This window comes from Phragmites australis, chromosome 2 (assembly GCF_958298935.1).
Source record: "Phragmites australis chromosome 2, lpPhrAust1.1, whole genome shotgun sequence".
Classification (NCBI taxonomy): domain Eukaryota; kingdom Viridiplantae; phylum Streptophyta; class Magnoliopsida; order Poales; family Poaceae; genus Phragmites; species Phragmites australis.
In genome coordinates this window covers 22,063,553-22,080,677 of record NC_084922.1, presented here as the reverse complement: position 1 = coordinate 22,080,677, position 17,125 = coordinate 22,063,553, and the positions used below count along the sequence as shown (strand labels likewise).

Sequence of the window (17,125 nt, the reverse complement as noted above, 5' to 3'; positions counted from 1 at the left end):
TTTAGAACTCGATTAATGGTACAGATGGTCAGACGTCCTAAGTACAGAGAAGGTGTGGCCGAGGTCCCAACAAGTTACCTATGTGACACTTTGTCATCATGGAGGTTGACGAAGTTAGGGAGCCTTTGAAACCTTTGCATGTATTGGGGTCGTACAAGACAACATGTAGATCGTTCCTAATGACATCAAGAACCTTTTGTGGGATAAGTTGTCAGATAAGTTTGAGTTTGCTAAAGGGTGCAACATTGAGCGAGCGAAGGCCCGTGCATTGACTATAATAGCCAACTTGTTTAAGAATTTCAAAGGTATGTTGTACATACATTTTGTGAGGAACAACCAAGTCTAGACCTAACTAGATCAAGCTACTACTCTTAGCCCCTCTTTATACTACTCTAAGTATCTTTCATCTCCTTATGATACTTAGAATTAGAAGATCCTTAATCTTGATACTCATATCCTTTGATCATCCACATAATCAATTTTAGGGATCCAAAGTACCCAATCATCATTGTAAACTAAATTTTTTGATACCTTTCAAAATAAACTTGTTAGTCACAATAATAATGTTATCATTAATCACCGAAATACTTACCACTTATATAAAATCCTAGATGCTACACAACAGCTAAGAAAGGTTGCTTTCTCCTGCATCACATTCTTGAGGGCATTTGCTTGGCAGTTAGCGGACACAGATTTTTTTCCTTGACGGTTTTGGTTATTTCCTTGGCGGTGCTGAACCTTCAAGGAAATACCTGATCTTGGTAGTGTTATTTCATATATGTTTTTTATGTCTTTTCCCGCTAATTTTATTTGAAGCATTTTTGCCTAAATTAGAATAGCTGCTGATGGTTGACATTTGTAATGCATCGTGTCAAGTAGCACCTCATGCAGGAAAGCATATCTATACATAATTAGCATGTTAAATTATACAGAGACATCATTTTGTTTAGCAAAACTTACATGAATTCCCTCACGCTTCAGTTTAATATAAAGGCAAATGAATAAAAATCCATGTAACAGTAATGATCCATAGTAACTCTATTACTGAATCAGACATGGTATATCATCTGATATTGCGGTGTTATAAAGGTTTGATGATTACAATTTCTTGCACAGCAATTTTCTTTTATTTACATTTTTTCTGCAACAAAAGTGCTCATGATTCTAATACTATTCTTCATCTGCTAGCACCTTTTTGTATTTATTTTCTTTTTACATACCTCTGTGCAATAATGCTCAAATTATTGTCTTATTTTAGTATATCTGGATCTTTTAGAACATGAGTACGTTGTATATTCTCCTCTCTTTCCGCTTGGGCCGTTGCTGACCGAGCAAGCCGGCCCGTTTCCCCCTCTCGCTAAGCCTTGGATGCACCATCAAATTCACAGCTCCACGTCCACCCTTCCTCTCCCTTGCTCTTCCACCGCCACTGCAACCGCTGCGCAGCACACGCACAATGTGCTACCAAGCATGGATCGCCCCTAATCGATCCCCAAAGCTTTCTCTCGCTTTCTCTTCCGCACCTACTATGCGTGCTGATGCACTAAAAACCTTTTTCCATGTACCTGATATTTGCACTTGTCAAGGCAGGAGCAGCTCTCAGCAGGGCCTGATGCTAATCTGCACATTGAGGATTTCAGGTCCAGGCACTGTCTGAAGTTTTGACAGGTCTATGCTTGTGCAGAGCTACCCTCTCTTCAGCAATCTGAACTTCTGAAGCCTGCCTCCATCTCCATCTACCAGTAGAATCGTCGATTGAGGATACTTCACTCTTGTTTTTTGTAATGTTAAGTACAGATCAGATTTATTTCTCATTGATCAGAATGTGTTGGCATCGATGGACAGACATGAGAACATATTCAGTGCTAAGACTCCTTAGGATGGTACCATGGAAGAAATTTATTGAAACGGCCTGGAAATATTCCAAAGGAAAAAATTGAGAGCATTGGAAGAAAATCAATGGTGCAACATAATTTCAAAGTTAAGTCTATATACTAACAAAAAAAAAAATTCTCCTAAATGAAGTGGTTCGTGGATCTAGACATATTCTTGGGCACACAATGATGCTCGACACACGATGGGGGTATATTCTTGCACAATCATGGGACACAATTCTGGTTTTCTCCATGCCTCCATGAATCAGGAGGAGGTCTCTGCATCCCGGAGCACCCCTGCAGCCTCCTTGCTTCGACAAATTTGAGTATGGAAGGTCATTTCCGCAGTTTCACAAATTGAAATGGGACAGTGGACACAGAAAAACAAGTATGTAATCTTCACAATTTAGTATGACACCAAATCTCAACGGCGAAATAAACATAAGGTCCTAGCCACCCCTCGCAAAATTTCTGAAAAAAATAATGGCTCTTGGCATGGACTTAAGATGGTCCAGAAAATAACTGAAATGCCATGTCAACCTGATCTTCAGGTCAATTTCTTCAGAAATTTTGGTTTCATAACCAGACGTGCTGATTTCTCGGGTCATGGTTTTTCTCTAAGTCATGCACGATCATGGTTCTTCTCAAAGCACCAAGAGAGCTCTGCTCCAACGAAGCAGTGCCTGCAGACTCCTCATTTCGGTTAATTGAATTACCTGGTTAGAATGCCTCTACTTTGGCAAACTTGAATACATATACAAAGACAAGTAAACATTATCATGTTATGTCATCTATTCCAAAATGAGAGAAAGGGGGAAACAAGGAAAACAAACATGTAGCCCGTCTCAATTGAGTGTGAAACATTTATGATCACTGAAACAACATAAGGTCCTTCCCAAATTCAACAACAACATTTGCAAACAATGGCTGTTGAGAGGAACTTGAGATGCTCCAGGCGGAAAAAGGAAATGCTACAACATGCTGTGATGATCAATATATCTTTCTGCACAAATTAGACGTCGGCAATTAATTTACATCCGGAAAACAGAAATTGATCAATCCCCAGTTGCAACGAACCAATGCACCCTGGAAGGCTGCTGCTAATTACACATGTCTGGAGCCTCCCTGAGTATGGCTACAAGTAGCACTTGCAACGGTCAGCAGATAATTATTTTCGCCTGCCTGCCCTGCAGCTGCAGTCACTTGAGTCATCTATGTCACATCAATGGGAGATCAGGGAAGGATGGATGGATGGTTACACAAGAAGAACAAATCAAGAAAGAACAAGCAAGAAATGCGGCCGAGCTTGATGATGTCCATGTAGCTTTGCAGAGTGCACAAATGCATGAGGAAGAAGAGAATCAATCAAGCAGGTAAGCAAGTGTGGCACGGCCATGATATCATTGGTGCATCTTCGTCGGTGGCGCCGGGTAGCCCACCGGCACGACGTAGGGCGCGTGCCCCGGCGGGAACATGACCGGCGTGCCGACGGCCGCGGGCGCCACCATGTGCCCCGCGACGGGGTGGCCCATGGGCGCGTGCCCGTACATGCCCATCGGCGGCGGGGGGTGGTGGTGGTGTTTCATGCCCGTGGGCCCCATTGACATCGAGGGGGCGGGGCCGCCCGTGACCGGAGCGGCAGCTGCGACGTCGCCCGCGGTGACGCTGGTGATGTCGTGGATGCTTGAGCGGCGGCGGTCGCGGTTCATGGAGTTGAGGCGGATGAAGTACTTCTGAGCGTGGCTCGCCACCTGCGTCGGTGTCCGCGAGATGACGAAGTTGCGCGAGATGCTCCGCCAGTCGCCCTTGCCGAACTTGTCCAGCCCCAGCAAGAACAACCTGCACCCGTCACCACCAGATTGCCATGAACGCAAAAACATCATCAGTCTGTGCTCTGAAGATGCAGGCTTCGAAGATTGCCACGAGCACAAAGGATAATTAATTCATCCAACACATGCAGGCTTTGGAGCCAAGAACTCGAGGAGATTTGCGAACCTATGCTCTTCCTCGGTCCACGGGATGCCCTTGCGCCGCTCCTGCTCAGCCTTGGAGCAGCTCTTCCCCACGTCGACGCCGCCCTTCCGCTCCTCGCGCCGGTGCCCGCTTCCTCCGCCGCCGTCCTTCGGTGTGGAGGCTGCGGCGGCGCCGTCGGGCGTCGCGGCGGACTCCTCCCCGGCGTAGCGCGGGAGCGGGACGCGGCCTGCCTCGATGGCGCCCACGTCTTCCACCAGCGCCTCGTAGTGCCGCCGCAGCTCCTCCGCCGTCCGCGCCGGCACGCTCGCAGCGAGCGCCGCGAACCATCCCTCGTCCGGTGGGCCATCGGGCGGAGGAGGCGGCGCGGCCGCAACCGCGTTCTCGAACGCCTTGTCCTCCTCCCGCGTCCATGCCGCCGTGGTCGTCGCCGCAGATGCCATCGGCGGAGTCCGGTCCGCGCGTGGCGTGCGCGGCGCGCTGCCGGCGACGATGTGGCCGCGGTTGTAGTGGCCGAGCGGCGCACGCTTGCGGCAGCGGCCGGCGGCGTCGTATGATTAGTAGTAGTAATTAACTAGTGCCGGACAGAGCCTTATCCACAAGGGTGCTAGCGCGTGTAGAATATATACAAGTGGTTAGTGTTGGTTTTGCGGCTGGGTTTAGGTGTAAATTATTTTTATCAAGCATTTTTGTCCCAAAAGAAATGTATACATTTTTCCAGAGAAGAAATGTTTTTGGGAGGAGAAAGAAAAGTAGAGCATTTTTTAACTAAATAAAAGCTCATTGCATTTTAGTCACTTAATATTTAAAACTAAAAAATGTTCAGAAGGTTTAGATTCGTTTCCAGCTTCATTGATAAGGTCTTAGACCAAACAATAATGACAGGTAGTTTGAGTAAAACACCGTACATCTTAACCGCTTGGTTATTACTTACTCTGTTTTCACCTACATTGACGAGGTCATAAAGTCATCCCCAATAGAAATTCTAAATATTCACCCTCTATAATATTATTACAGTATCTCTTATCACTATTATAGCATACTTTATTTTTTTTTATCTCCAACAGACACCTTATTTCCTATCTTTTATTACTCTCCTCCTCCTCTCGGACTCACACGCATACTCACGTGAACAATATTGCAGCTAGCTACAGTAGCCAGCAAATTTACCGCTATATGCCGAAGCCCTCTTTACTGTAGCGCACGGCAAATCTTCTTTACGTCTCTGTTGGAGAGCTACTTCGAGGCTTGAAAACGGCAAAAGAACATGCCACAGTATTGCGGTGCTGGTTTAAAGCTACTGTTGGAGAAGGCTTAACACCGTACATCTGATAAAAATTGTAGAACCTGTAATAAACACCGGTGACTGATTTAGTAAAAATTGTTTTCAACGACATTGTTTGTAAATGTATGAATGTTGTTGCGTACGTAGGTGCGCCACTTGTAATGAAAATATATATATATATGACTCGGCCATCGCACCAAAAGCTGCTTCATATTCCAATTTCACCTACATTAATGATGTCATACAAGTTGCACAATTGGTTAAACTTGCTTGCCGTGGACAAGAGTGACCAGGAGAGTGAAATGTGCTTATCCTATAGAAAACATAAGTGGTGATAAGTTGGTTTACAACAACAGAATCCGAAATATCAACAGAACCACAAAACAACACAAAATGGTCTGGGAAAAAAAAAGGAACAGATTGGAAATAAAGTAAAATAAAGAAGAAAAAAACACCAAACCGGCATCACCAAAGGTACTTTGAGAAGGATATGGACACAAGGCTCCACAGTCTGGAGTTGTTGTCACTTGCTCATGGACACAATGAAAGGGAAAAGGAAGAAAAGGAATCAAATGATCAATGTCCGAATACGAAGCAAGCGGCTCCAATCCGCCTTTGGGATCATGTGTGAGGACCCAGGATTTGGGGCTCGATACGGTGACAGCTTCACCTTCGTCCCGTACTCGCCACTGGATTGAAGCTGAAACGCCAACTAGCTTAGATTCTTTGTCATGGTGAAAAATTTCAACAATTTGGACTCTGGAGTGTGTTGTTTGTGCACACATGTGGCGCTACATCTTATTACTCTCTCCGATAAAAAATACATAACATGGTCCCTGATGTATATGTTTGACTATTTTTTTATTAGAATATATTTATAATATTCAATAAATTTATGAGTTATGAAAGTATATTACAAGACAAATATACCCATACAATTTTCGTGCTTCCAAACTAAATATTTTTAAAGTTACTGATGGTTCAAATTTAAAATTTTTGGTCGGATCTTGTCCAAAGCGTCAAATATTTTTGACTGGAGGGAATATTTGAAAATAAAAAGATTATGTTATGCTTAAGAAGTTAGGCAATATATTTTGGGCTAGCCTTATATGGTTTATTGTTTTCTAAGTTATCTGGTTTGCGATCCTCAGAAGAGGTACTCATTCAACGGTACAAAAAATGTAGTAGTTTCTACCTCCAAGGTGGGCTCTATTATGTGGAACTTTCGGAACCTGACTATGAAATTTTGGTGGTATGGCCGGCCTATTCATTGGCATGGACGCGGAAGAATATTACACTCTAATTTCTTATTGGAAGGCATGGATAGCGGATTAATGGATTCTTTACTACATGAATTCTCTGATCTGTTTGTTCTGCCTATAGGACTTCCTCCACCGCGAAGGTCTCTCGAGTGCAGGAACTATAAAGGAATCATTAGAGCATTACACTGCTCCTGCGAATTGTCTGTGTTTCAGCTTTCGTTTTAGGCAAAGAAGCAAATATATTCATGCCCTAAGATTGAGGTGGCGATCGAAGACGATTCATGATATTTAAATAAGCAAACACATACACTACATACTATATCACACATACACACACATACTACATGATATTTAAATATCCTTTGGTCAAATCTACATATTTGAATTGAACATATTTCAGTAGATTGTAGTCCTTGAGGTAAAACCTGTCCATCTAGGTTAAAATACTCACATCTATAAAAATAGCTATATATATTCTTGACATCAAGATGTATAGAGACTGGAAGTTGTATTTCTTTGGAAAAAAACATACTCTACATACAAGGTTGGAGAGAGCCAAAGCGAGAGAGATGGGCGAATACAGAGGTGGTTGGCCAGCAGCTAGCGCCAATGAGATCCGAGTGGCAGGGTGGCGCGTGCAAACGTGGGCGATTCTCCATTTCTCGTTCGGCCGGGGCGCAATCCGCAGGCGCGCTCCATGATTGGCTCCACAAGCTTCCTCTTTTTGGAATCTTGCGTCCGGTGGCCGATGGGTCCACCCGATCGTCGCTCTCCGACGCGAAAACTGTGCCTTGCCTACCTTTCCACGAGCACCAACCAGCAGGCAGCTGGTAAACCCTGATGTGGTCAGGGGTAACAGGAGCTCGTTTACTGTACTGCGCTTCTTAATATCCAGTCCAGCTTCGACTACTTCTGTGATTTACTCACCACGTACTGCGATGGTTTTTCTTGCCTTTTTCTCACAGATGCTTTTTTAAAGAGGCCAAAGGGTGCTCCATTAGAATGTGGAGCACCAGTTTCTACCCTTTCTGGCTGTCCGGCGATGCAGAACTAGAATACAAAACAAGATGATTCCAGGGCCTTCATGGCATGTGACTATGTGAGCACCATTACATGTAGTACATTTTCGTGCTGCTAATTAACACAGGTTTTGTCTTGAAGCTTTGCCACTTACAAGAGTAAGGAGGAGGTTACAGTAATGACGAGGTCTCTCTGCACATAGAAAGGTGCCCTTTAGCAAAGAGGTAGTGTTTGGTTGGAGGAATGATAATGCAAATGTAATCGGAATGGGATTGCAACAGTTTTTTGCGGTGTAATCAATGATTACTTGCTTTGTTTGGTTTAAAGCAGTGGCAACGGGATTGAAACACATGGAGGCGCTAAGAAATGGACCACAGTACCATGGATGACACCAAGGGCAAGCACCCTCTTGCTCCCCGCCCTTGTGATGTCCACCGATGCCCTTGAACGCACCATGGTCTTGGGAGCCAGCTCGGAGGGGGAAGGCGAGTAGGAAAAGGAGCACAAGCCACCATGACACCGGATCCAGTTGTGCCTTTGATAGATTGGCCTGGTTCCCGCTAGATGATGGGCTTGGAGGCATGTTACGTATCAAAGCAGAGATGGCCGTCTAACCGATGCCGCTCGATACAATGGGGAAAGTTCTTTTTTTTTTCTTTTAGAGGAAGATGTGCGCTGTGAGGAGGAAGACTAAAGCTGCGGAATGGGGACCATAATCCATTACCGGGCTAGATCTAGTGTAATGGGCTCTTTGAAGGCCTTGTATCGAATACCCTAGGAACTAATTACAGCCGACGTGAACCAAACGCTTGTAACAATCAATTGCTGTTGTAATCGGATAATGCTGAAAAAAAGGCCCAACCAAACACCTACTTAGTGGGCATTAACTATATAAAAAAAGTATGTTTTGTCCCCTTAACTATTGCAAAAGTTTGATTTTCCTCCCTTCATTGCAACACCATTTATGGAACCTCCCCACACTAACAAAACCGGTTATCTTTTCTCCCCGAGTGGTCTGCACCCCGGTTTTATCCCAGTTGGTGCCACATCACCTCATCCATGTAAGCACAGTCCCACGTGTCATCTCCTTTCTCTCCTTTTCTTTTCTTCCTGTTTCTCAAATCTCTCCCACCGCAGATCCTCCCCGCCTCCTCTACTTGCCCTCAAGACGTGGAGATGAATCAGGGAGGATGAAGAGATTGGTGGCGGGAAGGAGCCAAGGTCCATCATCATGTGGTGGGCCCATTCGCAAGAGGAGCGACGCATGTGGATCCATGGCGAATGACGCGGTGACAAAGGCCAACTACGTTGACCACATGTTTTAGTTCCGGTATCTTACTATTTTTCTCCACAGCCGCACTGGGCGCACGAGCAGGCCCACAACACGTACGAGCTTTTTAGGTCACAGTTCGACCGTCTGCGTCTAGATGACGTGGTATAGACCCCCTATAGCCACTTGTTCATCCAAGTCCGTGCGCCTGTCAGTCTGTCTCTATTGTGTAGCCGCGATGAGGAGTACTGGCTTACAAAGAAGCCGCTCGTCTTCGACATCTACGTCGAGGAGTACTCACCCCACCGCATGATGAGGTAGTTCGGACGCTTCCAGGCTTTCCCCATCATCAACGTTCACACTGTTTCGGGCCACATCCACAGGTAACTAAAATCAAATAAATAATCCATAGCATCCGTCTCATTTACAGTCTATCTAACGTGGTTGACTTGCAGGTATCCACGAAAGGGCTAGCTAGGTGGCAACCTCTAGGCAGATCGCTTGGCGCCACACGTCTCGACTTGGGCCCATGCCCTTGAGGATGTCATCGAGGAGACTCGTCCTTTTGCCGGGCCGAGCCTCGAGGAGTACCTATGGTGGTACGTCCCGCATACACGTACACGGGTCACCTACACCCTAGATACTGTCCGGCAGCATGTTGCGTCAACTATAGAGGCCTACCCGGGCTATTGAGACGAGGACGCTGCATTAGCGGTATGTGTAATTAACGTCTTGTTTATTTATCTTATAATCCTATAAGAACCACTATAAACTAAAAATCTCATTTCATGTTTGTTTCAACATGCCGATATCATTTACGATATCCATAGGGACGCGGCTGGAATCATGGACCGCCTTAGGCAAGGGGTGCAACTTAGTGCGGTGGATGTAACGGGGTTTGTCAAGCGGGTTTTCGACAAAACTACGCAGGCCCTGAAGGTTACCTCTTGCCGATCCATTGCAGACGTCATCGGTGCTGCTGCCAGGTGGAGTGAGGTCCACGCAGAGTCATCCAGGAGATCTGGGTGTTCAACAATGTCCATCGGGACCGACATCCACACCACCAGCTGGACCATACCCTCCATGCACGGACACAATAGGTACGCATTTTTCATACGCACGGTGGTTAGCGATATTCTTTTGTTACTGATGCATTAATTTCAAACAAATATTAGGTGCACCTACATACATCTCGATGCTGCCACCTAGACCATGCCCAGTGCTGACACTTCACCGCTTGCATGCCTCTTAGGTAATGGACGCCAATACATTGCCGTATTTAATATATTCAATAGTATATCTGATATATTTCGCTAGTTACTACGGTGATGAAGCTGGGATGTCTTCATCTGCATCTCGACCATTCACACATCCACCGTTCGGACCTCCACCATTTGCACTCTACTACGGCATTCACGCCTGGCCATCTACTGCTGCACCTGCATACCATACAGGTACAACATTGCATTTTATGCTAATACTTTCATTTGCACATTTATCGTATCTAATAAATTCATCTGTTCACAGGCCCCTCGAGTGATTACATATGGACGACGACGGAACCATCGCAGTCATCATACCCAAGTCAGGAGGATGAGCCTGGGCCAGACCCCCAGTTCGACCTTGTGAGGGACTTCTTCGGGGCCACATCGGACTACGACGTCATCGCGTAGTCCTAGTTGCCCAGTGCTCCACTACGAACGCAACACATCCAGGAGGAGGCCTCGACACTTTTGATCCCTATTAGGCCTACCAAGTAGGTTGGTCCACCGGACGCCCTGACCTACTATAGGAGCCATGTGAGGGCGAACCAGTGGCAACAGCTTCAGGATCATGATGATGGGAACATTCGACGATAGCGAGGGAGACAGAAGTAGGATTTTACCTTTGCTATTGTAACTTACATGTTTGTTTCATGATGCATCTTCGATTCGTGAACTAGTCTTACATATTTGGACGTGTCTACTTTCTATGGTCTACTTACCATGTCATAACTACATTTCTTAATCCCACGTGACCGCACGCTAGTTGCATTTCTTCAACATGTTGTCTCATTTCTCGTCCTCTGCTTTGTATGAACCGTCCACGACAGAGCTAGAAAAATATTTCTTACAAAGCTACTTATACATGAAGTGACCATACGACACCTCTGTCGGAAGTCTAGCTTTAGACACGAAGTGACCACATGACTGAACTTTAACCATAAAATGACAACACCTCTGTCCTGATGTAAGCTGTAGACACGAAGTGACCATACGACTCAGCTTTAACCGTGAAATAACAACACCTCTGTATTGACGTAAGCTGTAGACACACAGTGACCATACGACTCAGTTTTAACCATAAAATGACAACACCTCTGTCTTGACATAGGTTGTAGGCATGAAGTGACCACACGGGAGAGCTTTAATCATACATTAAATGACAACACATCTATCTTGACACAGAGAATCTCTAACCAACATCAATACCACAACTTTTCCATCTTTAACAGGGAATCCAATGCTCTAGCCCTCAGCCAAACCCATGCACTCAGTCCATGCACCAGCCCTCAGGCACCATAAATAACCCCACCTTCATCCATGGAGAGACCACTCCTTCCTCATCTCTCTCAACTGCAATGTCTTCTTCAGCTCCACTAAGCCTACCCAAGAAATATTAAGGAATTTTCATCCCCAGGGGGTCAAACCACCGATGTACTTCTGTGGCGACCTTTGTAAGCTTCGCGAGTCCCAGGACATCTCCTACACCTATAGCCTATGCTTCTTCATGTGTGCCAACTACCAATATGACAATCCTCAACATGGACCGTATGAGTACCTACCGGTATAGCGACATAGATCAGCCATGTGGCACTTTCCACATCTTGTTCCCGATTTCACGCATTGTTTTACTAATCTCACATCTTATTTTATTTGTCCAGTCTCCTTCACTTATCTGTGACTTCATTGAATGCCTCAACATGGAGCAAAATGAAGACCAGAAGTGGTGGATTGACATGAGCATGTGATGGAGGAGGGAAGCGTACGCACGCCGGGAGTACAGGTAACAGCAGGAGGAACTACGACCAAAGCGGCAGGAAGAGGAGTGCATGAGGAAGGCAGCATAGGACCATACCGCGGCTCAAGCACAGGAAGCAGAGATGGCAATGGAGCGAGAGAGGCCCGTCGTGCTAAGGCGGTTGGCCTCAATGCCCTGAGAAAAGATAAATATCCTATGTGCACTCAGTAGAGAGCATCTAATGTAACCCATCATATTTTTCACTCCTTAAGACATGTTAGGATTAGCAACGACATGCTATTAGGTTAGTCTTTACACGTACCATACATACCGCCATTTGTTATCGTCGTGTCTTTATGGTTAGAGTCCCATGTAATGTTTGTCACCGTATGTCCTATGTAATGTTTGTCACCGTATGTAACCTCCGTACCGGGTAATGTACTAATAGCGCTTCACATCTACAATTGTTCAAAAAATTAGATTTTGCATCATCCCAACAATACGTCACTAAAAAATTATTTATACAATTTTACATCAAATAAATAAAAAAATATCGACAAATTTACATCAATCCAAAATTTTCAAAAAGTAACTACTCCGTGATACCGTTTTAACCACCTTTTGACCGTTTCAATCCAAAAATTTCAAAATATTGACAACTAACATTTTTCACCTCCATTCCAAAATTATTGTGGTCAGTATACTTGGTAAGGCAAAAGAAGAGAAATATATATATTACTTGACAAATTTGAAAGTATAGGTGGGTAGATAACAAGATTAAAAAGTTTCTAACAGAGCGATTTCCCTCATTATCATTTGCTTTTCCACTTCACGATACATTGGTGACGTAATTCAAGAGAGTTTCTACACTTGTACTACGTGGTATTTGAAATGTAATCCACGGTCCAGATTAGGGGTATCAGCTAAGTTCTTTTAAAAAGCCATGGCGATAAAAAATAAGTGCCCAGGTCCAGATTAGGGGTATCAGCTAAGTTCATGATACAAAATACCAGTAAGCCAGACACATTTCAGATATTGCTTTTCTATAGTGCTGGCATACATATTTTAACATCCTTCAAAAAGGATTAACTACACAATCTGAAGACCAACCTGGACGAGCTGTTGTACAATTCAAAACAACCCATAATAGTACCATTTTAGCTCTCCAGATGGTACATTAACTCATTTCCTCAATGAAAAATTAAATTTAACACGTGAACCGTACTGATGCAATAAACATGTCACGCACTAACTTATAGCGTGATTGCCCTCAACATGGTGTTGGAACCTAGCCCGAGGATCACTATCTCTCTCTCGCCGGACGGAGGTTGAAGATGATGAACAGTAGACGCGATTTTGGCGACAAACGCCGCGGCCGTCGTACGGCCTGTATCTTGGCTGTTATTTCACTCAAGGACTGGACAACGAGTACAAGGAAGCACGGGGCTTACATATAGGCCAGGCGACGCACGGAGCTAATCCTCCACTTCCGGCCTCCGCGCCACGATCCGAAGGACCCGCTCGGCGTCCTCCGTGAGCCACCAGCTCGCCCGGACGACGCGGCCTCCTCCACTCGGATCAACGTCACGCACACGGCTCCTCCAACAGACTCCGACTCAATCAAACTAACTCACGCACGCACTGCTCTAAACCATGGTTTGTTTATTTCCAACAATCTCCCCCTAAACATGACATGGCGCATCACAGCAGCGTCGCCTCCTCGTCGACGTCGCAGAGCAGCGCACGCTCCTTCTTCTTCCGTGGGCAGTCCCTCGCCATGTGTCCGCGCTCCCCGCAGTCGAAGCACTTGCCTCGGTAACGGCTCTTACCATGCCCCGAGCTTGTGCTGCTGCCGCCGTCGTCATCGTCGTCGCGGTCGCCGCCATGGCCGCCGCCCTTCTCGCCAACGCCACGGCGCGCAACACCGCCATACGCCTGCTCCTTGCTGCCTCGCTGTCGCCTGCGTGCCTCCCACTGCTCCTCAGTGAGCAGCAGCTGCCCGACCTCCGGTGCAACTTCATCTCCTTCGGCGTCCTCCGCCACACGCAGCCGGCCGACGAGTTCCTCGATGGTCGTCGTGCTGAGGTCTGTGAGCATCTCAATTGCCACGGCAACTTGCTTGAACTTCTTCGGGACAACGTGTAGGATCTTTTTCACCACGCGACCGTCCTCCAGCGTCTCCCCCATCTCGCGCAGGCTGCCGACGAGGCCACTGATGCGCATGGCGAAGTCTCCGACGGACTCACCGTCGCGGAACACGACGTTCTCGTACTCCTTCCAGAGGCGCTGCACGCTCGCGGCCTTCACGCGATCATCACCAACCCTCATGGACTTCACCGCATCCCACGCCTCCTTCGCCGTCTTCTTCACGGCGAGCCCGGCCTTCATCTCCAGCGGCACCGCGCGCAAGATGGCGGCCAACGCCCGCCGATCCTTGGCGCGCTCCTTGGACACGACCACCACCGCGTCCCACAGCTCCATGGCCTCCAGCGACACCTGCATGACCAAGGCCCACTCGTGGTAATTGGCCTTGGTCAGCAGCGGTAGCTCGACGGCGCCGGAGTTGCTGACGACGCGCTCCACGGTGACGACAGCCTTGCCGCTGTCTCCGATCTTCGGTGCGCTCGACGGCGACGACATGCTCTCCAAACCAAGCTCTGGTACCAATTGTTGGAACCTAGCCCGAGGATCACTATCTCTCTCTCGCCGGACGGAGGTTGAAGACAATGAACAGTAGACGCGATTTTGGCGACAAACGCCGCGGCCGTCGTACGGCCTGTATCTTGGCTGTTATTTCACTCAAGGACTGGACAACGAGTACAAGGGAGCACGGGGCTTACATATAGGCCAGGCGACGCACGGAGCTAATCCTCCACGTCCGGCCTCCGCGCCACGATCCGAAGGACCCGCTCGGCATCCTCCGTGAGCCACTAGCACGCCCGGACGACGCGGCCTCCTCCACTCGGATCAACGTCACGCACACGGCTCCTCCAACAGACTCCGACTCAATCAAACTAACTCACGCACGCACTGCTCTAAACCATGGTGTGTTTATTTCCAACACATGGCACTTCCATGGTTTTAAGTGTCTACTCTCTAATATCTTTGGCATCTGACACCAAGGGCAACATGATACTAGTAATCAACTAGGCCATGCTTCGGCAGTGGTTATATTTCCCGATTGCTTACAGGAAGTTCCTCTGCACAGCTCCAGATGCAAAACGGGAGGACAATCCTTGTGACATGTTCTCTGGATCTAAGCTGACCTTTTGCCGCACAGCAGACAGATCCTTTTCACGGTCCCATGGCTTCCATGGGGGGTTTCCCTCCCATTCTTCTTTCTCGTTTTGCTTTTGCTTCTTTTTCTCCTTTTTGCTCTCGGTGCTTCTGCACAAGATACACTGACCGTTTGGAGGTGTTGTATTTATCTACCATTGAAGCATCTCGGTTTCTGCTCTTTACGTCATCTCCTTCTGCAATCACCTTTGTTTTATTGTAGGCTTCTAGATAGCTGCATCACATGGTAATCCATTATCCCGTGTACATTGATATTATTCAAAGAGCTACTAGCGTGCTTACAGAGTTCGCAATAATGTGCAAGCCTACAATATTTAGTGTGTGAATTTATTCTCTATGCAAAACAATGTTCTACACGAGATTGTAACACGTATGCCTTTAACTAGTGTTAACCTGCAAGGAACTTCTCGTTCCTGTTGTTAACCTGCAAGGGAAAACTCTTCACAGTTAAAATTTTCAACTGCATTTTACCTGGTTCCAAGGAGGAACCAGTCAGAAACTAGTACCAGCATACAGGTTTTTCAGGGACTGCGACCATGTCATCCAGCAATGCCACTATTTTTGCCTTGTGGTTGCATTCAGTGATGCAAATTCAAAACACCCCAGTAAGCATCCAGTGCCCAGTTGCTGCATGCATTTGCGTGGTATTTTGTATTTTTCTTCCTTTATAAGAGCAAATGTGATACAGACTTCTATATGGTGTAAAGCAATTGCCCCATTGATTTAGTGTTCGCAGCTGTGGATCTGAAAGTTACTTAGTGTGGTGCCAGTACATGTAGGTTGTAATGTGCTAAATTCCAACTCTGTTATATGGGCCTTTTGTCATGTACTGTTGATACCAATTATTGCCCTTTACTGGTATTGCCACCGCATTAGCAGGAATGAAAAATAATAAATGGAACTAAATAATACCAGAAGCATACCTTTGTTGTGCCTTTTGCGCTCTATCAAGAGGACTATCAGTCCAGACACTGTGTCTCCACGTCCTTCTTTACCATTCATACTAAATGATGTAGTTGAATGCATTGGCACTCCTGCCTATGAGAAGAAAAATGTATTGTTTACATACATGTAAGCAAACATGATAAAGTAAGCATACTTTGGTGGATGGTAAAACAGTTAAACAAGTAAATATTTTTTATCACTTACTTTTCTCAGGTGGCAATGTGGTCATCCATTCATCTCTCTTAGAGCACATACATCCATTGGTGCTATGGAGAGGCCAAGAGAGAGAGAAATGAGTTAGCACCGGTCCTAAGAGATGTAGGCATGGGTGCTAAGGCTAGAATGCATAGTATCAACACTAAGGTTTACTACTGGTGCTAAACTTCATTTTAGTAACAAAATTAAATATTTTAAACAACTTAGCACCTACGAATAGGTACTAAGGGATACAACACAAGTAGCTAAGGAAGAGACGAATCTAGGTAACTACCCTTAGTACCTAACAGAAGGGGTAACGGATGCACATGCTCTTAGACCATCTCCAAGGGGTTCCCTTCGCGGTTCCTGTTCCCCTCGCGATGGGAAAGAAACTGCAAAGGGAATGGCCGCAGGGCTCCAACGGCTTCCAGTCGGGGGCTGACACGAGACGGGATAGGAGAGAGGTTCCCAGGGGCGCAGGACTCTCACCTATCTCTTCGCAGATACGCCGAGCGGGGCAGGGGGTGGAGGGTGCGGTCGCGTGCTTGAGCGAAAGAGGTGGAAGCAAGGGGTGTCGACGGCGGCACGCGCGAGGAGGGCGGCAGAAGGTTCACAACGACGACGAGGGGCTCCCAGAGGATAGATCCGTGCGTTTATGTGGAGGAAAGCGGCGACGTGACCGGAGATGGCACGATGGTGACGGGAGGTAGAACTTTTTCTCTAAACTCTTTTCGGATCTGCGATTTTTGCCAATTGAATTGCAAATCGGGCGAAGGAGGGGCGGCGGCTTGTCGTGCGGAGTAGGGGGGGAGGAGCGGCGATTAGGATCGTGGGAGTGTGCGGGAGTGGTGTCGGGCGTCGCCGGTAGGGGGTGTGGGGGGGAGGGGAGAGGTCCGGTGGCCTCTAGCGTTGTCTCAGTTTGGTCGGCCCTCTCGGGTAGGTCGAGTAGGTCGGCCTTGGGCGCCTGGATGTGCGTCACCACAGTGCGACGTCGCCGAGGCCA

General features: G+C 46.8%; 1 protein-coding gene and 1 long non-coding RNA gene across 2 annotated transcripts; both read right to left on the bottom strand.

Annotated features, from left to right (window-relative positions):
- Positions 1 to 2,691: 2,691 nt before the first annotated feature.
- Positions 2,692 to 4,455, bottom strand: LOC133903376 (transcription factor MYBS1-like). Its single transcript, XM_062344730.1, has 2 exons — positions 3,870 to 4,455; positions 2,692 to 3,713 (listed from the first exon to the last, which is right to left on the bottom strand). Exons 1-2 carry the CDS (start codon positions 4,286 to 4,288, stop codon positions 3,275 to 3,277), a joined length of 858 nt encoding a protein of 285 aa, XP_062200714.1. The 5' UTR covers positions 4,289 to 4,455; the 3' UTR covers positions 2,692 to 3,274.
- Positions 4,456 to 14,625: 10,170 nt separating this feature from the next.
- Positions 14,626 to 16,228, bottom strand: LOC133903399 (uncharacterized). The gene is made up of 3 exons (XR_009907255.1): positions 16,129 to 16,228; positions 15,903 to 16,017; positions 14,626 to 15,193 (listed from the first exon to the last, which is right to left on the bottom strand). It is a non-coding gene; the product is annotated as an uncharacterized LOC133903399 (long non-coding RNA).
- Positions 16,229 to 17,125: the final 897 nt, after the last annotated feature.